This window comes from Frieseomelitta varia, unplaced genomic scaffold (assembly GCF_011392965.1).
Source record: "Frieseomelitta varia isolate USP_RPSP 00005682 unplaced genomic scaffold, Fvar_1.2 scaffold_629, whole genome shotgun sequence".
NCBI classification, from domain to species: Eukaryota; Metazoa; Arthropoda; class Insecta; order Hymenoptera; family Apidae; genus Frieseomelitta; species Frieseomelitta varia.
In genome coordinates, this window is record NW_025110400.1 from 1 (window position 1) to 23,299 (window position 23,299).

Genomic DNA, 23,299 nt, shown 5'->3' on the forward strand with positions numbered 1-23,299 from the left:
AAGAGAGAGAGAGAGAGAGAGAGAGAGAGAGAGAGAGAGAGAGAGAGAGAGAGAGAGATATTTGAAATTACCATTATTCCATCGTTTACATGAAGAAATTAACTTTTTCATTTTTGTATTTTCAGAGAGATCACCGACATCAGTAAATCCACCGAGAAGACTGGTAGCAAATGGTCGTGGTAGTCAGCAGAATCGTGTCAATAGTTTCGACACGAAGAAGAACTGTGTAGAAATTTCGCCCATCAATCTCGGTAAGTGACAGAGGGTTTGCGCACCCTAAATTGTGATACGAGTTTGCATATATCGTAGCGTATATATATATATGTATATGCATAAATGTCTGCTATTCACTGATTGAACAGAGGAAACGAAAGGTCGAGGGCACCGCTGCGTGCTTCCGGTTGGAGACGCTAGTACAACGAGGAGAATGATTTTTCTTGTAACGCCTGCCTCTACGCTTCCTCGAGCTTTACTCGTTCGTATTAATTAGCGAAAATATGTACTCGTTCTGCGCTATATCGACTCTCGCAGTATATACATATATCTATTCTCATCCGGAGATAGCATTGAAAATATTGGCAAGCGGCCATATTCGATTTCTTCAATGTGTTGTACCGTCAATAGATAATGTGTTATTTGTTGATGTCCCTGGCGATGCTTGGTAATTTCAGATCCTTATTTCTCCTTGTAAATCAACAACAATAGATTTATTTATTCGTTCTTAATGTTCGATCGGTATAGGGAGGATTCGAATTGTCTTTATACCTGCCGTCCGAAGGTTAAAGATCTTTTCTTCCGAAACGAAGGAACTTGAGACATTTACAATAGCAATTATCCGAGATCCTATTTGTTTAGATTGATTTAAATTTGTGAAAGTCTTAGGGTGCTAAAAATTCTTGCGAGAATTGGCTATTAATATGACTATAAAATCAAAAATGGTTTTGTCTGCGACCTAAATAATGCAGGCCAGACGGTTTAACTTCCTCGATTGCGTCGAACACATTGATGTTTCGGCAGTACTTCGTCAACTTTGAACGGAAGAAGTACGACGTGCCACTCAGTCTGGTCTCGACTAGTCTCGTACGCGCCAGAAGAACGTGATTTACAAACAACTTTGTTTATGACAGAACTTCGTGATCAGAATTATTAGCCGTAACCAGACTTCCGAATATAGTTTGCGACGGTAATCGAAGATGTGCGAAGTAATTCTGTTCTATAAGAATTCCAGTAAATATCATTTTAAAATACTATTTATTTTACATTCGAGTGAATGTGCTCTTTCTACTCACGCGTACGTTATCTGTACGCGGACAGTAAAACGGTTTGCAGCGTACGGTACTTGCAAACTCGATAACACATCATTTAAGGCACTACCGGTGAGCGTGTATAATGCTCTCGTTAACATAGCGAATTTTGTTTCCAGAGAAGAGTCCCTCGGCGACGCGGAAACCGACAATAACGAGGAGAATAAGTACTGTCTCTGCGAAGCAACATAGTTCAACGACATCGATAAAAGGTACGACTTTACAAAGTATTTAGAAATAGTTCCTCACGTTGCGTTTTTTTTATAACTCGTTCATTTTATTTTAAGATCGCTTAATATACTGTGAATTTTGCAACTTGTGTCAATGAGATATTGATTTTTACGAAGTGAAAAAAGAACGCGGTTTCGCAGTGTTGCCTTTTGAAAAAGATAACACCGCGAAGGAAACATCAGCAGGTCGTGCTTTCTAATTCATTGACCGCGCTACTCTGGTAGCAGCTAGTTTCTAAAAAAGTCCCACGGTCATTTTGCGGTGCGTACGGCCGTTTCTCCGCATGCACGAGGACGCACACGTGCGTATCACACTCCGTGTTGCTCGTTGTTCCGAAGAAAGTCATAGCTTTCACTGGTCCTCGAAACTAAATCCTGTCGTCGCTGGAAGGTGCTGAAAAACCTGCTGGGTAGTCGGTAGAGAATAGACATCAGAGGAAATGAGAATTGGGAACAAGTCGAGCAAAAGTAAGCCGACTGTTTCAAAGATAATTTCGAGAGATTTGCATTTTTGTTTTCAAGATAAATTTCTTATCAATGTTTCGTTCTTGATTTCTCGCCGATTTCGACCTGTTATTAATTATGCGCTTCCAGTGCATTTTTTTTTTTCCTCGGCGCGTGTACGTTTATGTGGAACAAATTGTTAAAATTAGAAATTATTATCAATGACAGTCTCTGTCCTAGAAAACATCGAATTGTGAGTCGAGTTTCTACGAGTCATGGTCTTGTACCTCATTTAATTTATGTTGTATTAATCATTTATGAAGAGCACTTACGTGAAGATATATCGATAAGCCGTACAAATTAGGGAAATACTTAAGATCTCGATAAATTGTTTCGTCTAATTTGTTGTGAGGTGAGGTTTAGTGAGATTATTGTCTAAACTTAATTTAAGGAATACAAATATCGTTCGCTATTCTACTTTCAAAAAATCACGAGTTGGAAAAAAAGGTTTTTTTTTTCAATTTATATACTATTCTCTCAGCGTCTGGCTAATTATTGATAATAAGACTATCGTAGTGGAAAAAACGTGTTTCGCAGGCATTAGCCAAAATACTAATTCCAATATATCATTACATTCACGTAACGATATTGACGAGCGGAATCAACAATTGTTAGCAAACTCCTCTTAGCGGAAGAGAGCTATCGATCGTCGATCATTCGGATCATTATCTTCGAATCATTATATCCACAGACACGTATGTACCTCCGTTTCATACGAATACGGCCACCTACCACCATGTAAGGGTAACCAATTCTAAATGGAAAAGCGGATTTATTCGGAGCACGACGTTTCGTAATAATTCATCATCCGTTCACCCGATAATTTTCATCTTCTATAACTTCACCTTTTCTCATTGGTACGAGCTGTACCGTTGAAGCAGAATTTTTAAGTCGTCCTCGTTTTCATGAACCATAAACTCACTTGAACAACTGAGAGATAAATAAATCAATAGACAGTTATTTAGCGGTGCGCCCGAGCTTCAGTATTAATTTCTTAGTAAGACGATGTTGGCGTGAATTACACCTCTTGGTTACCCTTTTGCAAAGGAAACGCGGGAGATATTGAAGCGACTATGGAAACATATGCAGGCATTGTGGGTCACATTCAAGCCGTGCGTACGAACGTGCGTAGAGCGCGTGTCCGGCCAGATACAACTTTCCGCGTGTCCATCGTCTTCGTATTCCTCGAGGAGTTGCACCTTATTTCAAGGTGGTAGGAGTGGTCGACAAAGAGGAAGGAGGGGTATATCGCTCCGCGAGGCAGCCTGTGGCTCGTGCTAATTCAGTCGAAGTGCGGACTTGGCCAGCAAATCGTTACAAATGACGATCCCGATTAGGTCTCTCTCATGTTTGTTGCTCCGTTATCATTATTCAATGATTCCAATGTGATCAAGTTCACTTGCATTTTTCAGCCGAATCATTTCGTACGAACCACTTGAAACTAGCTTGTTGTGCGAATAGACATATAGATAGGAGATTCACATAGATGGAAAATACATATTTTCCATTGATAAAGAAGTGTAACGTAGTCCGAAGAATTTTTTTGCAACGAGAAGAATGTCGAAGGAACGCCACAACGTTGAGAGAATAGATTGAACGACGAAACAGACTTGCACCTATGTATAAACAAACGTGGAAGTGATAAGTATTCGATATTGCGTAGTCCTGTTCCGAAAATAATCCGATCTGCTTCGGGGGAACTCGTAATAAAGCGATTTCGATGTGTTCTCGTTAAGATGGTCATTAAACTACCACCAACTTCTTAGATTTTATGTGTTCACCAGACGACTATCGTACAGTTGACCTTAACCCAGTGCGCCTTCATTCATTGGCTCGTGTTCTTGAACGTGTTTTTGCACCGGGCTGAACTGTCGGATCAAATTCGAACGATTTACCAGCTGCGCTTCTTTTTTAACTTGGTCCAAAGTGCTGAATAGAATGGAAGTGGTGGTGCGGGGCTACGGGGACGTATCCGCGTGCTTTCACGTACATCAGCAATAATGGAAGGATGAAGCTCGAATGACGTAGTCAGGCCAAATCGTCGTTACGATTTAACGATCAGTGCATGCAAATTTCCCGCGTGTCACCACGATAATTACATTTGAGGGGTCAGTTCATCGCGTCGAACGTTTGAAATATCCTGAAAAACAGGTAGCTCGACTTTCCAAGACTGGAAATAAACGGTTTTCTCTCCTGGAACGAGTTTTCCATACAACTTTCTTCTAAATTTATTCGCATAAGATGTCTGGACGTAGTAAATTTCATACGGCATCGGTGTTGTATTTGCTTCGATGTTTACTTCAACTTTCATCATGACGACCCGTACGAAGCCGAAGAATGATCGTGGTCGAAGCTGCTATTCCTATTGATAACAATGGAATTACTTAAGGAACAGATAGGAAAGCACGATCAATAGCCGAAAATCACTGTGATCAATAAATGTATCGAGTTGAAAGGGCGTGTCAACTTGACGGATATTTGAATTTCTGCTACGACTTTAATGAAGAGTGATAATGGTGATGGGACCGGTGGCATTGGTTGCAGATCGCGAAACTAAGGAGCACAGTAACAACTATGTGATGACAAGAGCGTCCTTAGAGACGCGTGATCAGGCCGCACAAACCGACATACCTTACGATGCATTTCATGTAAAACGGGCAGAACAAATTGTACAAGCCCTTTCTATCACTGTACAATATTTGGCCTACGAGGTATGTAATGCTTTTGGTTTTTTTTTTTTAAATCGCGTTTTATTGTGAATATATTATTTAACCTAATCTTGTATTCTTTTTTTTCAACGATTTGATCTTCAGTTGGACGCCTTTTCTACCCCAAAACTAAAGAAAGATTACGAAAAAATGAAAAAGGAATGGATGTCTCTGTGCACGGAGGTAGAGGAATTGAGAGCTAAAAACCTCGGCATTGAAGATAGACTCGAGTCGGAGAGGGAGAATCATCGAAAAGCCTTGGACCAGCTTCGTGAAGATCGTAAGCCTTGCCAAGAATTATTTGTGTTTCTTTTACTTAGAGAAAGTGAGAAAGCAATACAATACGATACGTTTTACATCGTAATACGCAGTTTCTAAAATTTTACGTTTTTACTTTTAACGCATTTTGATCATAACATTTTTTTTTATTTCAACGTTGTATTTCCTGAGTCGAATATAGACGCGACGTATATTTTACATTTTATGTACTCTGTGCCTGGTACAATATGTCATATGATAATGATATTCCCTCGGTAACAAGCATAATGGTCCTGATGTCGGTGGCGAATAGTAGAGCTTTAAAGTGGAGCAATTGTTAATTAAAATCAGCGAGGCTGATGTGCCTACGTCCACCTCGGGTTATGTTAAATAATTCAGAGATAGAATTTTCAAAAGTGGGCACAGGCACGAACTTCACAAACGCTCAATTTAGTGCCCACGTAACGTTCATCGTAGTTAATTATAGGTTGGCACGTTCGACAGGCCTTAATCCGTTCTCTCTTGCCTTCTAACTTTGTTTTTCTTCCGTTTTTCAATTTACCCCTGATGACGTCAATCATGCTAAGAGAAAAATGTGTCTTCGATTTTCTCAGTGGAAGCTCGACAAGCGGAGCAAATTGCCACATTGGAAGCAGCCCTGCAGGAGGAGAGGCGCAAATGCGAGGTCAGGCTGCGTGATTCTCTAAACGAGGCCGTAAAGGAGCATCGAGCCGCGGTCACGAAATTGCGAGCTGAGCAAGAAGCAGAACTTATACGAAAAGAAACGGAGTTTAAGAGAAGATCTGTCGTTCACGATCAAGGGGCTGCGCTCACCGCAGAAGTAGAGTCTTTAAGATCGGTGCTAGAAATTCGAAGCCAAGAAAACGCTACTTTGAGATCGGATCTTGATAACATTAAACGAGAGATCGAGGACAAGGAAGCTTTGCAACAACGTGTAGACACACTCGAGGCCAGATGCGAAGATCTAAAGGCGCAACTTCAGTGCAAAGAAGCTTTGGAGAGGCAGATATCTCATGATAACGAGATGCTACACGAGTCGATTCACCAAGTATCCAAGCAGAATAAGCGTTTGGCACAACGTAACGAGGAACTGCAATGGAGACTGCGTCAAAAAAACGAAGTAGTGACCGTTCTTGCGAATCTGACGCCTAGGCTTTCTCGTTCTTTAGGCCCGGAGCACGTCGAACACAGTCTTTCACCCGACAAGAACGGTCCACAATCATCATCCATGGTTAAGTTTATGGTGGAGAAGGGCGATTCGGTTTCGTGGACGTTAGAAATCGATGATGAATTTTCAAAAGGTGCATCGGACACGCCGTCATTAGCAACGCCACCTAAAATGGGTAGATCGGAAACAACGACAGCAGTGTCGAGACAGGGATCACTCCGATTGACATCCAGAAGACCTTCCGTAGATATGAGAGCAAGGTCCAAAAGTATTTCTATTACGGATTCCGCACAAGTAGAGGATTCCCATTGGTCGCCTACGTTTAATTCTACGCCAAATACTCGACGAAGACCCAGAAGCGATCCGTCTTCTTCTGCCTCGTCTACTTCTTCATCGTCATCTTCCTCTGCGACGGCAGTAACCACGAATTCTGCAATGGCCGTTGCTGTTGCAGCCGCGGCTGCAGCTGCCGCAGCCGCCGAAGATTGTGGCGCAGGACAAAGGCCTCAGGAAGCAGGTGGTGAAGCAATGATTTCAGAAGAGACGTCTGCCACGAGTAGCGAGGACGAATCGTCCACGAGTAGCGATATTCCTCCATTACCGATACAGTTTGCTTGGGGTAAACCAATCAAGTAACGCTCTCGCGATCCTCTCGCTTAGCACCTAACATTTCGATTGCGAAGGGTTAATGTAATTCGATTGGAATAAATTTACTCGACAATTCCATAATGATTTTGTGGCAATTACTCCAAGTATTCCCGAGAGTAATGCAATATCCTTTTATGCAAATGAATGTTTATACGGTTATTTCAAACATTGTACGCGCACTTTTTCTATTACTTCTGTACCTGTGACTGTACATTGTGTTCGATCGCGAACAGATGGAAAGTGTGTCCTTACCACTTTTGATGATATTTCGTCGTGATTATGTAATTGGTCAAATCGGTTGAAGATAAAGAAGTTGGTTTTTATTTACGTGTTTAGAGTAGATGAACGATTTTTATGGTGTTACGATATTTTTTCAAATTATGACTCTTTGTGATACCACGATTACTAGACCGACCTCTGTATCTTCGCATCGAATTTGCTCTTCCCTTGTTTCAGAGATTTCAATACATGAGAGATCGCGCACAATAAATAGCTTGCTACATACATGTTTAAACAATTTTATTTTAAATATTTGCGTCTATATATATATATATATATATACGCATATATGTATAATATATATATTGTAATAACAAAGTTCTTTTTTTGCGATCATAGGTACTAAGAATCTTGTTACATTTTTCCTTTTTGTGTTTGTTTCATATAAGAGGTGAATAGAGCAAAATTAAATTACGTTTTGATATTTGTATTTTATTATCCTTCAGATAGAAAAAATATTTGTATTTTATTATCCTTCAGATAGAAAAAATGCGCGTAAAAGTTCGACTAATTTCGTTCGAAAATTGTTTGTCAGTTTTGATGTAGACGTTACGGGCTACTGGCAACTACAAGCCATGTATTTTTCAAAACCGAGTTGAATCGGGTCACTGTTTGTTTAATTCGCGGCACTTTTACACATGTCCATTTTATATAAGGTATGATGCGTTTATATTACATCTGTACATAAATAACAACGATGTTTATAAATTAATTAGTCTTTATCGCAAATATTGTAAATAGACAACGACTGTCAAATCGATCCTGTTCTCGAAAAAAAAAAAAATTGAATCGATGAGCAATTCACTATGCTTATTGAAGAAAGCTATTCGTCATTGATATGCAGCTTACCGAACAATACGATTATTATGGTTGGTTGCATTAAATTAATTACTTGTCAGTCTTTTAAAACATGATAACCAGTTATTGTCAAAATTAAGATTTTTGTAACGCTGAAATTTCATTTGGTTGTAATACGCTTATGCAAAGAATTATTTTATATTTGCAATATATTTCTGACGTAAAAAGAGCAAGTTAATAATATTCGTAATGTACATATTTTAATTGATAAATATTGATGAATTGATACATTTGTCTGTACTCCTTTTTACGCAACCAAATCTACCAGATTATGCTATTTCAACTGTGACTTGTAAACCAATCGTTATGTGAAAAAATAATCGGTTGGGTAAAGAGTTGATATTTAAAGAAAACAAAAGAAAAAAGAAACTCCGTTCCATGGACAAGAGGAAAAGTATGTTCGGTAGCAGTAGTGTAGGACTAATTGGAAAGTGTCGAATATAAGAACAAGCAAGTATTAGTCGCCGAGAAGTGTTTTCTCTCACTTGTGCTGGCAAATTCAATGTATTATATACCTATCAAATAAATATTATCTGAATTAAAGTAAATCTGATCAATAGTTCTATTTCTCATTTCATAATTAACTTATAAGTTAATGATTATTTGAACATGATCTTTTAAATATTGGTATTTTATTTATATAAATATCTATGTTATATATATTATACATATGTATATACACATTTATATACATATATATATATATATATGTGTGTGTGTGTTATGTATTCTTATTTGGAAACTCATTTATTTGTATACTAATATTTCCATATATTCTTTTTTATTTAATAATTTTATGTTTAAAGATATTTGCCATAATGTTTGTAAGAACATTGTGTTCTTTATTATCAATTACGTTAGTCAAAATTTACCGCGAGATGTCGTTTGCACGTGTACAGTTTGTGTACAGTTCATTTTTGTGTTTACAAGAAATTCAATCAAAAATTTTGAATCCATTTTTCTACGCTTATAATAAACAATTTAAAAAAAGCAAATATAATTAAAAAAGAATATTTATTATTCCATGCTTCTTGGTAATTTGTCCTTTTGTGAAAGAGTAACTATGAACAATGGAAGGTTCGAAAGTAGAAAAAAGAGTAATATTGGACGATTCAGATGAAGGATTACTTCAACCTACTTTAGTGAGAATTAATAAACAGAGTTGTGCTCCTCCTAATATTCATATTGATAAAAATGAGGTATTTTGATAAATATGTATCTTCGTCTATGTTTTTAAAATTGAGTCTCTCTTTTTAATAATATGAATTAAAAATTTCTTTAATAGTTTAGAATAGGTCGTGCAAGAGATAACGATGAAATTATTTTGGATGCAATAATATCTCGAAAGCATTGTATTATAAGACACGAAGGAAATAAAGAATGGATGATTAAGGACATAAGTTCTTCTGCTACATTTGTTAACGATGTTCCTCTAATTTTTGGTGAAAGTCGAAAACTCAATAACGGAGATATTGTACAATTTAGCACATCTGAAGAATTTAAATATCTGTTTATTATTGGTACTGACGATGAGCATAAAATTAAAAAGCTTAAATTAGATGAACAAGTGTTGGACAATGTTCTTATAGAGCAAAAGACATTTGCAGAAAGTCAAGAATGTCAAAAGAAAATTCTTAAAGACAAATTACAAATAAAACAAAAGGAACAAGATAATTTAAAGCAACAATTAGAGCAGCTTTTAAAGCAACAAGATATTACAAAAGAAGATACTGAAGATCTGAAAAGACAAATTACAGTGTTGGAGAAGAAAATAGAACATGGCGATGTTCAAGAGCAATATATAAAACATATGTATGCTGAATTGTTAGAGAAATTGGAGAACGAACGGATTGAATTTGAAAGAAAATTGAATGAAGAAAAACAAAAATGGCAAGAGGCATTAAATGTAAGTAAACTCGAAAAAGAAATGTTGGAAATGAAAATGAAAGAGCAAATGAAAAAATGGAGAGAAGAGCAACAAGCAGAATGGAAAAATGTGATGGAGAATAAAGTTAAGGAAGAAAAAAGTATACAAGCTCAATTAGTAAATGAAAAGATACTTTTAGAGGAAAAATTAAAAGAAACAGAAAGGGCTTTAAAAGAACAAGAAGCAAAAGGAACAGTACAGAATAATGGTACACATCTTTTTTTATAATAAAAATATGAAATACTTTAATTAATTATAATAAACTTATCATTTTCTATATATAGTTGCAGGGACTTCCGAAAATTCTAGTGATAGTTGTATATTTATAGAAATTGTAAATGATCCTTCACATTATCAAATTATAGACAAAATAGATATAACAGATGCTACTCAACCTATCATAGACACGGAAAAAAAAGAAAGTGTACTTAAAAAAGTTAATGATATAATGGATGAACAATTAACTTGTAGTATATGTTCAGAATTATTTGTGAAAGCGACAACATTAAATTGTATGCACACATTTTGTAATCATTGTATACATTTATGGAACAAAAAGAAAAAGGAATGTCCAATATGTAGAACACCGATATCAACAATGAATAGACCATTAGCTCTAGATAATTTTATTGAAAGTATGATAGAAAATTTATCTATTAAGTTTAAAGAAAGGAGAAAAGAAATTATAAAAGAAAGACAAGGTAATACACATATATGTATTTAAGTAATGTTCATATGTACAAAAATATCATATGAATGACTTTAAAATTGTTATTTTTACAATTGTTGTTTTAGCAAAGGAGTGCAAGAGAAAAAGCCGTTGTAAAATTACGAGGAAATAATACAATTTAATTTGATATATTATGATATTAATAATATTATATTAAGATATGTTATTTTAGTAACTTTCGCTGAAGAGTTAGCTCTTAATTAAGTAAAAATAAGGCGCATCAGTGAAACTGTGTAAAAAGAAATGTACAATTTATTTTTGCCATAAATTTTGTTACAAATATAAATTCTTTCTTATTACTATATAGATTGTTGTATATGTAGAATATATCAATAAAAAAAAAAAAAAAAAGAAAAGACTAGGGGTCCTAAGGAAAAGAGCTAAAGGGACAGTGCTGCTCTCTAGAGGAGCAGTACCAAATGATTGTCAACACGTACATAAATGTATGAAATTGTGCGAAATTTCATGAAAATCTGCCAGTAATGCGTCCGTCGACGTGCGCGCTTATGGAAACATGACTTAGGAGAGTTGCGAGTTGTGATACCTACCTATACTGAACGTCGCGTAAATGGCGAAATATATGCTACGACACTAGGACAAAGTGAGTCTTTCTGCGCGGAGGAGTATCTTATTGGTCCGTTAGTGCGGTAAACTTTTCGTGTCACTGACGGACCAAGCGCGACGACATTGTTACGTTGTTTTTCGCAGTGGAAAACGACACGTCTTTGGAAGGATGGCGACCTGACCCCTTCCGAATAATGGAATACTGTGCACAACGGTACGTTTCTCTACTAAAGCAGGTCGTATCTATTAAACTACAGACAATTATTATGCATATTGAATTCATAGTGTACACTTGCACAGCAACTATTCTTCTGAAGGTTACATAGTGTTATTAAGATAGTGTGTCACGCTTACTTACAGCCGTCATGCAAACTTTTTCATCTTTCTTCGTGCTTTGACGACAAATATCAGTATAACAATACAATATTAGATTTGTAACCACGTGTTCTTGTTCCTTGCATATGTTATTTCTTTAATCGCTATTCATAAACGATTTGCGCGGATATTTACATAGCTGAATTTTTGTTGAGTTGTGTTTCATTATCCATAAATTGAAGAGGGAGAATGCTATCAATGTAATTCTCAATATATAGATGTACAATAAGAAGTTTCATGCATTTGTTTCTGCTTTTTCTTGTATTCTCTATTCCTTTTGTGAATTATATATAGCATAGCTTTGGACATTTTCCAATGACATTTATTATTTTTGCATTTTTAAGTAGGGTTAATGTTGATCTTAATTTAATCTGTTTTAACTTATTTTTATTTTGTTTTCAGATTGTCAGTTTGAAATATATTTAGATAATTGGTGCTATAAAACTTTAAAGGTAAGTTTTGTCATGTATCAAGCAAATTTGTAAATGTAACATAGTTTTATTTTGTTTCTTGACGATTATATAAATATCACTACAATACATATTAGAATTTATCTTTTTCATATTGAGAATTTTTTTCTATAATTTATATTCAGATGGCTGATGTTGATCCCGAAACTTTATTGGAATGGCTCAGTATGGGTCAAGGAGATGAAAGAGATATGCAGTTAATTGCTTTAGAGCAATTATGCATGTTACTGCTCATGTCTGATAATGTTGATCGATGCTTTGAATGGTATGTTGAAAATATTAATAATGTGTATTGTTTCAACTGAATAAGATGTAATAAGATGTATTTTTATTTTAGCTGTCCTCCACGCACATTTCTTCCTGCATTATGTAGAATTTTTTTGGATGAACTTGCACCAGATAGTGTTTTAGAAGTGACAGCTAGAGCTATTACATATTATTTTGACTTATCACCAGAATGTATACGAAGAGTAATAGCTATGGAAGGTGCTGTGAAAGCTATTTGCAGTCGCCTATCTGGAGCTGGATTAGGATCTAGAACTAGTAGGGACCTGGCTGAACAATGCATAAAGGTATTATATTACTTGACTGCTGTTAAATATAACAACACACATTTGGCATATATTATATATATTATTATAGGCACTGGAACTTGTCTGTGCAAGGGAAGCTGGTGCTGTGCTTGAAGCTGGTGGCCTTCCATGTGCTTTATGCTTTATTAGGGAGCATGGAGCTCTTGTTCACAGAGATACACTGCATTCAGCAATGGCTGTGGTTACCCGTTTGTGTGGAAAAGTAGAACCTCAAGATAAATCTTTGCCAGATTGTGTTGAAGCTTTATCAACATTACTTAGACATGAAGATGCACATGTCGCTGATGGAGCACTTCGTTGTTTTGCATCATTGGCTGATAGATTTTCAAGAAGAAATACGGATCCTGCTCCATTAGCCTCTCATGGATTAGTTTCTGAACTTTTGTATAGGTATTGTCTTATAATAAATCTTGTTTAGATATTTATTAAATCATATATAGATAAAAATTAAGAATATTATAACCTCCTATTTGTTTATTCACAGGTTATCAAATGCTGCAGGGCCTGGTACATCAATAGCAACTACTTCTGGAAATCCAAAAACACCTCCACCGTCTAATACAGCTGCAACACTTCCTACTCCTGAAGCGAATTCTTGTGCATCTGTTTCTACTATAATTAGTCTTCTATCAACACTTTGTAGGGGATCACCTTCTATAACTCATGACCTTTTACGTTCTGAATTGCCAGACGCGATAGAAAAAGCTTTAAAAGGAGATGAAAGATGTGCGCTTGATTCCATGAGATTAGTTGATTTATTATTAGTTTTACTATTCGAAGGAAGGTCAGCATTAGGCCGCAATACAAGTGGAGGTCCATCCGGCCCTGTGTTACCTCGATTTAGGCGACCAGAAAGCGCTGGAGAGAAATCTCACAGACAATTGATTGATTGTATTCGATCGAAAGACACGGATGCGTTAATAGAAGCTATAGATTCTGGAGGCATTGGAGTTAATTTTATGGATGATGTTGGACAAACATTGCTTAATTGGGCGTCCGCATTTGGCACACAAGAAATGGTTGAATTTTTGTGTGATAGAGGAGCAGATGTTAATAAAGGTCAAAGATCGTCCAGTTTGCATTATGCTGCTTGTTTTGGAAGACCAGCTATTGCTAAAGTATTGCTTAGGCATGGAGCGAATCCTGATTTACGAGATGAAGATGGAAAAACACCGTTGGATAAAGCCAGGGAACGTGTAGATGAAGGGCATAGAGAAGTGGCTGCTATATTACAATCTCCTGGAGAATGGATGTTACCAAATCAAGAACATAGAAAGCCAGAAACAGAAGCAGAATTTACAGAACCAAAAGGTGATCCTGAAATGGCTCCAGTATATTTGAAAAGATTGTTGCCAGTATTTTGTGCAACATTTCAATCTTCTATGTTACCAAGCGTTAGGAAAGCGAGTTTAAGTTTAATCAGAAAAATGGTGCATTACATTCAACCAGAATTACTTATAGAAACATGTGGTTCTGATAGAATGGGAAGTTGTGGTGCTATGCTTGTAGAAGTAATTGCCAATGTATTGGACAACGAGGTAAACATACAATATCTTTTATATAAATTTTTTTTTTTTTAGTTTATACGAATTTTTTAGGTCCTATGAAATAAACACAAAATAGTATCTTACGGAATTAATGAATGTTTTAAAATCTTTAGTATTCATGCAGGCAGACAGGCAGCAAGGCAGACAATGCTAGTGATTTAGTTAAGATTGTTCACAGGAACTTGAGATAAAAACATCACCACCACCACCTTCGCCTCTCAAGCCGATAATTGGCCCAAAATTGCGTTGTCTCGCATCACGCAAGTCTTCCAGTTCCCTGAACTACATTGTTGATAAGACGGTAACGTCTGTTGTATATTTGCCAGTCTCTAGTTGAAATGTCCTTTGTGCCCCCTATATGCTATTCGTAAATCCCACTATCTTTTTACTGATCTCATTAATAATTATGTAAAGATTTCATTTATTATTAACATAATGTATTTATGACACAATCTATATAAAGGGTGAGATCTAACTAATATGCGCATGTTTTACATTCCTTTGCTGATTTGAAAATTTTATAAACATTCAAATATCAAAAAGTACTATTTACGTTAATATATAGAGTCAACGTGCAATTTGTTCTTTACTACAGAATGTGACACACGAAGATAATTAAGGTATAAATTTTATAAATAATAACAGTAAAAGACACGTAAATCTTTCAGTGAATGGCCAGTAAAATTGCTCTAAACAGGTGTTAATTATGATAGATTAGACACAAAGCTGGTTGTCCACTTCTATTGACTGTCTGCCTGCTGCTGATGGGATTAATGGGTATTTGCTTGTGATTTCAATGGATCGCGTAATCATTTTACTCATAAATGAATTTGTGCTGTTATATTCGTGCCATACAAAGTATGACTGGATAAAAGAATTATATACACCTTATATAAAAAATTGTGTACTTAGTTTGCATTAAGAAAAAAAGGACCAGAAATCTTTGTTTAACTTAATTGGATTTTCGATATTTGTAAAGAATTGTATTTAAAATATCTTTATTTTAATCTTAATAGGAGGATGAGGATGGACACTTAGTGGTTTTGCAAATGATACAAGATTTGATGATAAAAGGCAAAGATGAATTTCTAGAACATTTTGCTCGTTTGGGAGTATTTTCAAAAGTTGCCGCATTGGCTGGACCGCAAGAGGTTGCTCCAGAACCAGAGGCAGAATCAAATCAGTCTGAAGAACAAAGAATGGAAGATGCGAGAGAACTTTTAATTGGAAGAGCTTACCATTGGAGAGATTGGTGTATTTGTAGAGGACGTGATTGCTTATATGTCTGGTCTGATGCAGCAGCCTTAGAGCTATCAAATGGAAGTAATGGATGGTTTAGATTTATACTCGATGGAAAATTAGCAACGATGTATTCTAGCGGAAGTCCAGAGGGTGGAACAGATACGTCAGGTGCGTTCTTTTTTTTTTCGTAATACCGACGCAAAATTCATCACTTACATATATCTCGTCCATCTTGCCACTGTCTTTCTTGTTGAAGTGTTCTTTTCACCTCCACACACCCTTCGCGACAGATACATTGATTCTGTTCGAACCACTTTTTTATGTTATATCGTTTTCATTTGTGATTAACTTCCGCGAGGGGAATAGTTTAGTAAATAACTGGTTTTACTAACTGCCTACAGGAAAAGGGAGGAACACAGAGTCGCTTACCACTGAAGGTAGGTACACACATGTTAAACTTTCCTAGTTAATGCACGCTATCGTACCCTTCAATATACGTCATCAATCGCATGAAGATTTCTTTATTTCTGTATGATCTTAAACATTCTCTGCCACAACATTATTCGGTTCATTAAAAATCTTTACACCACTCGTAGTTATGTTAACTGTATCAATTATTAGAACGCATACTTTGCAGAAAACCGTGGCGAGTTTTTGGAAAAGTTACAAAGAGCGCGAAGTCAAGTCAAACCAAATTCTGTGAGTCAGCCTGTACTTTCACGCCCTGGTACGACCCGCCTAGTTGTAGGAAATTGGGCATTATCTAGTAGAAAAGAAAGTGAGTTGTGTATACATAATAGCGACGGTCAGCAACAAGCGACAATTTTACGAGAAGACTTACCAGGATTTATTTTTGAATCGAATCGTGGTACCAAGCATTCCTTTACAGCAGAGACAAGTTTGGGTAAACATTCAGTTTTTATTTATATATTAATATAAATAAATTAATGTTAATACTAAGTATTTTGTTTGTTATGGAAAATAAGTATTTTATTGTCTTTTTAGGTCCAGAATTTGCAGCAGGTTGGGCTGGTAAAAGAGGAAAAAGATTGAGATCTAAAATCGAAGCTATCAAACAAAAAGTTAAAGTACAAGCTCAGGATATTTATGAATGTTATTTTAAGGCTGCGCAGGCTCAGCCACGTGGAGTAGTTGCTAAATTAGGAACCATTGTTAGTCAGATAGAAAAAGCTTGTCAAAAACAACAGTCAGGAAATCGAGAATGGCGTAATATATTACAAAGTGCATTAGAAGAACTTAAGGATTTGTTAAATGAGGAAGGAAGAGTTTCTGCGTACGAACTTCACTCAAGCGGACTTGTGCAAACTTTACTTTCGTTATTAGCCGCTCCACCAGGACCACAACCTCCTACATTACGGGCAACGAAACTCAGAATGCAAAGAATAGCAGTATTTAAAAATTGTTTCCATTCAAAAGACGCCAATAAAGAGCATAATTCTGCTAAAATTCTAGTCCATAAGCTGGTTTCAGTTTTAGAATCTATTGAAAAATTACCTGTGTACTTATATGATACACCAGGCTCAGGTTATGGTTTACAAATCTTAACGAGAAGATTACGTTTCCGATTGGAAAAGGCAGCTGGTGAAAGCTCTCTAATCGATAGGTCTGGTCGGAGTTTAAAAATGGAACCACTAAGTACTATACAACAGTTAGAAAACCATTTATTGAAAATGGTAGCGAAGCAATGGCATGATCATGATAGGTCAACGTTTACATTTGTTAAGAAATTAAAAGATAGAAATAGAATAACTTTCAGATATCAGTATGATTTCGATGAAAACGGATTGTTGTATTGGATCGGTACAAACGCAAAAACTTGTACTGAATGGGTTAATCCCGGTCAATATGGTTTAGTTGTTGTTACTTCGAGTAATGGAAGAAATCTTCCATACGGCCATCTTGAAGATATCTTAAGTCGAGATCCGTCAGCATTAAATTGTCATACAAATGACGACAGGCGTGCATGGTTTTCAATTGATTTAGGAGTTTGGATTATTCCGAGCGCTTATACATTGAGACACGCAAGAGGCTATGGTAGAAGTGCCTTGCGAAATTGGATGTTTCAAGCATCAAAAGATGGTATCATTTGGACAACGTTATACGCTCATGTAGATGATTCGTCATTGAACGAGCCTGGTAGCACAGCTACTTGGACGTTGGAGCCACCAGTCGATGAGACGCAGGGATGGCGTCATTTAAGATTACAACAAATTGGAAAGAATGCTTCAGGTCAAACACATTATTTATCTGTATCCGGATTTGAAGTTTACGGAGAAGTTACAGGAGTTTGCGAAGATTTGGGACGAGCAGCTAGAGAAGCTGAAGCTGGAGTTCGAAAACAGAGGAGGTTAATTAAAGCTCAAGTTCTTCGTCATTTAGTAGCTGGCGCTCGAGTGGCTAGAGGTTTGGATTGGAAATGGAGAGATCAAGATGGTGTTCCCCCGGGTATGTTTGTAATAACATGAAATTGATTGATTAAATGTTATTTTCATTCAATTATTGTTTAGACTAATAAAAGTTCCTTATTTTAGGTGAAGGCACAGTAACAGGGGAATTGCATAATGGTTGGATAGATGTAACATGGGATCATGGTGGTTCCAATTCTTATAGAATGGGTGCAGAAGGAAAATATGACTTAAGATTAGTTGGTACTGGTCTCGATGCAGATAACGGAACGAAAAGTAAAAATGGTGGCGGAGTTTTAACTGGACGAAAATCTAGTAGCACACCTAGTTTACCAGATTGTACTGATACTGCAATGCGTGGGTCAGTAGCTTCTACAGATCAAGCAGCAAGCGCGGATAATTTAGCAGTTAAGGTATAAATTTTAAAATATTTATTATTTTATATGTCATTTATCATGTGCGTGTTTTGCTTAAAGTGTTAAGACATGTTACTATTAATTGAAGTAGAAAATTATTTGTCTAATCTAGTATCAATTTCGTATTTATGATAAGCAGCAAGCCGTTGAATCGATAGCAGAAAATGTGTTATCGGTTGCTCGTGCTGAGGCGGTTGTTGCTGTAACCGGTGAAGGTGGGGCAAATTCAACGAGCGAATTGTCCGTTGTATTACATCCCAGGCCTGACACTACTGTGACAAGTGATCTGGCAACAATTGTTGAGAGTCTTGCCCTTAACACAGATTGTCCTGCCAACAGTAACAGCAATCGCGCGTCTAGTAGTTCAAAACCATTTTTTGCAACCGTGCGAGGAAATAAGGTGTGCACTCGCATACTTATTAAAATAATTGTATGATGTTTTCAGTCCTTTTTAATTTAAAATACTTTTACAGCCAGGATCAGGTTTATTGAGTCTTGAGGCTACCGAAGTGTTAGATCGTGTCAGAGAAGGAGCTGACAGATTACGCAATAATACTAATAGCTTTTTGAGTGGAGAATTACTTAGTTTAGTGCCTGTTAGAATCAGTGTGTCGGGTGAACTAGAAGAAAATTCATTAAGGATTAAATCTGTACAGAGGCATCACTCCGGAATTACCGATGGTATGATAATTATTATTAATCATGGCTTCGTTTATGCGCGCCATTGTTTTCTTTTTTTCATAAAATAATTGTGCAATATATATAAAAAAATGTTAAAATTCTAATTCTACATTAAAATTTTTATAACTTGTGAAAATTTTTTTGCTTCTTTTTTGTTATTTACAATCATGTTTCCTCTAACCAGCTGCCAAAGAATGTAGTCGGGACAAAGAAGCTAGCTCATCAACACAAAATACAGCAGGTGGATGTCCTGTTGTCGTTACCAATCCTATGTCTGTATCTGTTCCTAACCTTGCTTGTTCTGATGCTAACAATACTTTGGAACCAACAACTGCAACTGGTTTACTAGAAACCTTTACTGCAATGGCACGAAGACGAACATTGGGTTAGTGTCTATGTAATTTTGTTTAATGATATTTATATATGAATAACAATGATATTTATGTATGAATAACTTAATTTTTTAATTGTATTTTATATAATGCTTGTTTGCTACTAAATTAGCAACATAAGTCACTAAAAAAAATTCTTTTAGGACCTACAGGTGGACAACATATTGCTTCCAATTCTAATACTGGTTCAAATTCACGTGGACCTAATTCTGTATCAAGTTTAGTTCGACTTGCTTTGAGTCCTAATTTTCCTGGGGGTTTACTTAGTACTGCCCAAAGTTATCCAAGTTTAACCAGCAGTGGTCAAGTAGCTGGAAGTGGTGTTACTACAACGACTGGACCCGGCCTAGGACAAGCACTTACAATGTCATTGACTAGTACAAGTAGTGATAGTGAACAGGTAAAACTTAATATCTAACAAGAAATTACTATGAAAATTATATTAGAAACGTTTTTATTATCAAAAAAGTATTTACTATATATTATGAGTACAGAATCTAAAGTGAAGTATATAATTCTATATAATGTAATAAGCAGTTATGGCTACAGGTTAGTCTTGAAGACTTTTTGGAATCTTGTGGAGGTATTGCAAGTTCTAGTGCTAGTGGAGGTAGAACAACAGGTGGACCAACTCTTTTAACTGAATTAGAAGATGATGAAGACGGTGTTCTTGAAGAAGAAGAAGACAACGATGAAAATGATCAAGAAGTACGTTGACAAAAATTGTTTTATTTTAGTGTAAAAGAATGAATATTTATTCTTTGTGTGTTCTTTTTTTTTATAGGAAGATGATGAAGAAAATGAAGAGGAAGGAGAAGGTTGCGATGGTGATTATGAAGATGTAATGGTAAGTCGCAATCTCCTGGCAGCATTTGTGGAAGAAGAAACTCCTCAAAATAGTAAGAGACGTGCATGGGACGATGAGTTTGTTTTAAAACGACAATTCTCTGCTCTGATTCCTGCTTTTGACCCACGGCCTGGACGAACTAATATTAATCAGGTAAACTGAATAAAAATATTAAGACATTTAAATGATTGTAATGACAATGCTATATTTGATATATGTGACAATGAAATATTTTACAGACTACAGATCTGGAAATTCCACCACCTGGTAGCGAAACTCAGTCAAATACACGTTCAGGTTCCTTACCAATGCCAAGACTTTCTTTAACACTAAAGGGACCAGGTCTTCCTGGAGTATCGGACGTTGAACTAGCACTCACGGAACCACACGCTAGTATTTTCCAGCAAGTACAAGAATTAATGCAACTAACAGAATTAGGTAGTCGACAAGAAAAACTAAGAAGAATATGGGAACCAACTTACACGTAATATATTTATTTTTTAATATAGTGTGCAAAATTAAATATTCATAATTACATATTGTGCTTCTTTCTTTATAGAATAATATATAAAGAAGCAAAGGACGAAGAATCATCTGGAAGGGCAACACCAGTTGTTACATTATATTCTCGTAATACAGCTCAAAATTCTTCAGTATGCAGTGTAGAGGATGTATTGCAATTACTGAGGCATGTTTATGTGTTAAGCACTACCCGCGATGACGGTAAACATATCGATTATGAAGAACTTGAGGAATCAACATGTTGGGTTCATCCAGATGATTTTACTTCAAAGAAGATTACGAACAAAATAGTGCAACAAATTCAAGATCCTCTAGCATTAGCTGCTGGAGCTTTGCCAAATTGGTGTGAAGAACTAGCAAGAAGTTGTCCCTTTTTATTACCCTTCGAAACTAGACGACTGTATTTTAGTTGTACTGCCTTCGGAGCTTCGCGATCCATTGTGTGGCTTCAAACACAAAGGGACGCTGTTCTCGAAAGACAAAGGGCACCAGGTTTAAGCCCACGACGTGATGATATTCATGAATTCCGCGTTGGTAGACTTAAACACGAAAGAGTTAGTGTACCTAGGGGAGAGAAATTATTAGACTGGGCAGAACAAGTAATGAAGGTAACTTGTTAATTGAATTTAATATTTATAATGTTATACATTATTTGTATTGGAATAGAGGATGCAGTGAGAAAGTTGAAATTCTATTTTATATTGCAGGTACACGCAAGCCGGAAGAGTATATTAGAAGTGGAATTTGTTGGCGAAGAAGGAACTGGTCTTGGACCTACATTAGAGTTCTTTGCATTAGTTGCTGCTGAATTACAACGGAAAGACTTAGGTTTATGGTTATGTGATGATGAAGACTCACCTGACACGGATCAGTCCCGAATTTCAGGAGATCAGATTCGACCTCCAGGATATTATGTAACTCGACCGAGCGGATTATTTCCTGTTCCTTTACCACAAGATTCTGTAGCTTGTGATCGTGCTGTTCGATATTTTTGGTTTTTGGGTGTCTTCTTGGCAAAAGTTTTACAGGATAATAGATTAGTAGATTTACCATTGTCCCGTCCTTTCCTAAAATTAATGTGTCATGGTGACATCACAAACAATGTAAATGAAAAGATTGGTCTTAGTGGTGTAACACAAGAAAGTATATCTTCAAGCATGTCAAGCAGTTTTATATCGGAAGAGGGTGAAGCGGATACAGCATATTCTTCGTTAGAACCACCTTCTTGGTATGCTGGATTATTAGACATTGAAGATCTGGTACTTGTTGATCCAGTAAGAGGTGAATTTTTAAAAGAGATACAAACGGCAATTTCCAAACGTGATAGAACACTTTCCGATAGTCATAATTCTGTCGAAGAAGAAACGACGTTAAATATCACTCATCCATCTGGAATGTCAGTGCCTATTGAAGACTTAACTTTGACAATGACATATTCTCCAAGTTCCAAAATCTTTGCATATGATCAGGTAGAATTAGTAGAAGGAGGTGCAGAGACTTCAGTTACTATGGAAAATGCAAGAGAATATGCTGAGACGACAATTAATTTCTGTCTTGATCGAGGAATTTCAAGACAACTAGAATCGTTTAAATCTGGTTTTTCAAAAGTCTTCCCAATGGAAAAACTTCATGCTTTCAGCCCTGAAGAAATAAGGGCTATGCTTTGTGGAGAACAGAACCCACAATGGACTAGAGAAGATTTGTTAAATTATACTGAACCAAAACTGGGCTACACAAGAGAAAGGTAAGAATATTAAAAGTACATGTAGATAAGTTAATTATTGCACACTCTATTGTACTAAATATATCTTTTTTACTGTTGTAGTCCTGGTTTCCAAAGATTTGTCAATGTTTTACTTTCGTTGACCGGTCCAGAAAGAAAGGCTTTCTTACAATTTGCTACTGGATGTTCAGCTTTACCTCCTGGGGGATTATGTAATTTACATCCTAGATTGACTGTTGTGCGAAAAGTAGATGCTGGTTCAGGTGGTTATCCCTCTGTTAACACCTGTGTTCACTATTTAAAATTGCCGGAATATCCTACTGAAGAAATACTTAAAGAAAGACTCTTGGCGGCAACTAGAGAGAGAGGATTTCATTTAAATTAATCTCGTTTCTGCTCAGGCAAGGAACTGCTACGATAACGTAGTCAGATATACTCGCTCTTAAAATGTGCGAATCGATCTTTGCTTTACAGATTACATTATGTAATCTATACGCAAAAATCGAATTTTGTCTTGATGTTATTTACACAAAGCTAAAACAATTGTCCAATAAAAATCAGTATAGATTTACAAAAACAATTTAATACAACCTGGAACGGAAATATTTATAATATTCATAATTATTTCAAATAAATTAATAAAAATTCACAACATATCATAAATACTTAAACATGTAATGTTATATAATATTTAATATTTAAATTTGTTTATTTAATAATGAAAATCCATAATTTACGTATAATAAATTATTTCTTTATTATTTCATGTTATGTATTATAAATTTCATTATGTGAACTGATATTATAATTGTCTTATAATATGAGTTAATATTTAATTATAAATTAATGTTGTGAAATGTGCTGTA

At 36.0% G+C, this 23,299-nt stretch overlaps 3 protein-coding genes across 12 annotated transcripts; all 3 read left to right on the forward strand.

Annotated features, from left to right (window-relative positions):
• Nucleotides 1-42: 42 nt before the first annotated feature.
• LOC122534717 (rootletin-like) lies at nucleotides 43-8,521 on the forward strand (the record flags this gene model as incomplete). Its single annotated transcript, XM_043665630.1, has 5 exons — nucleotides 43-251; nucleotides 1,424-1,516; nucleotides 4,583-4,749; nucleotides 4,852-5,026; nucleotides 5,619-8,521. Coding segments are annotated over 5 exons (1,855 nt in total), but the record flags the coding sequence as incomplete, so codon positions are not given.
• A 315-nt stretch (nucleotides 8,522-8,836) lies between these two features.
• LOC122534716 (E3 ubiquitin-protein ligase RNF8-like) lies at nucleotides 8,837-10,881 on the forward strand. The gene is made up of 4 exons (XM_043665628.1): nucleotides 8,837-9,177; nucleotides 9,264-10,113; nucleotides 10,190-10,606; nucleotides 10,701-10,881. The coding sequence occupies exons 1-4, from the start codon at nucleotides 9,049-9,051 to the stop codon at nucleotides 10,745-10,747; spliced, it is 1,443 nt and encodes a 480-aa protein (XP_043521563.1). The 5' UTR covers nucleotides 8,837-9,048; the 3' UTR covers nucleotides 10,748-10,881.
• Nucleotides 10,882-11,099: 218 nt separating this feature from the next.
• On the forward strand, nucleotides 11,100-22,957 carry LOC122534714 (E3 ubiquitin-protein ligase HECTD1). Of its 10 annotated transcripts, none has more exons than XM_043665616.1 (22): nucleotides 11,100-11,413; nucleotides 11,977-12,026; nucleotides 12,170-12,309; nucleotides 12,382-12,616; nucleotides 12,687-13,027; nucleotides 13,122-14,175; nucleotides 14,363-14,485; nucleotides 15,201-15,594; nucleotides 15,828-15,863; nucleotides 16,064-16,330; nucleotides 16,432-17,892; nucleotides 17,979-18,265; nucleotides 18,381-18,668; nucleotides 18,742-18,949; nucleotides 19,134-19,334; nucleotides 19,485-19,741; nucleotides 19,879-20,049; nucleotides 20,126-20,341; nucleotides 20,428-20,672; nucleotides 20,748-21,318; nucleotides 21,418-22,454; nucleotides 22,536-22,957. In XM_043665616.1, the coding sequence occupies exons 3-22, from the start codon at nucleotides 12,170-12,172 to the stop codon at nucleotides 22,816-22,818; spliced, it is 7,815 nt and encodes a 2,604-aa protein (XP_043521551.1). In that variant the 5' UTR covers nucleotides 11,100-11,413; nucleotides 11,977-12,026; the 3' UTR covers nucleotides 22,819-22,957. The 10 variants fall into 10 exon arrangements, with proteins under 10 accessions (XP_043521551.1, XP_043521552.1, XP_043521553.1 ...); XM_043665617.1 differs by having other exon boundaries at nucleotides 19,891-20,049; XM_043665618.1 differs by having other exon boundaries at nucleotides 18,408-18,668.
• The last annotated feature ends 342 nt before the right edge of the window (nucleotides 22,958-23,299 follow it).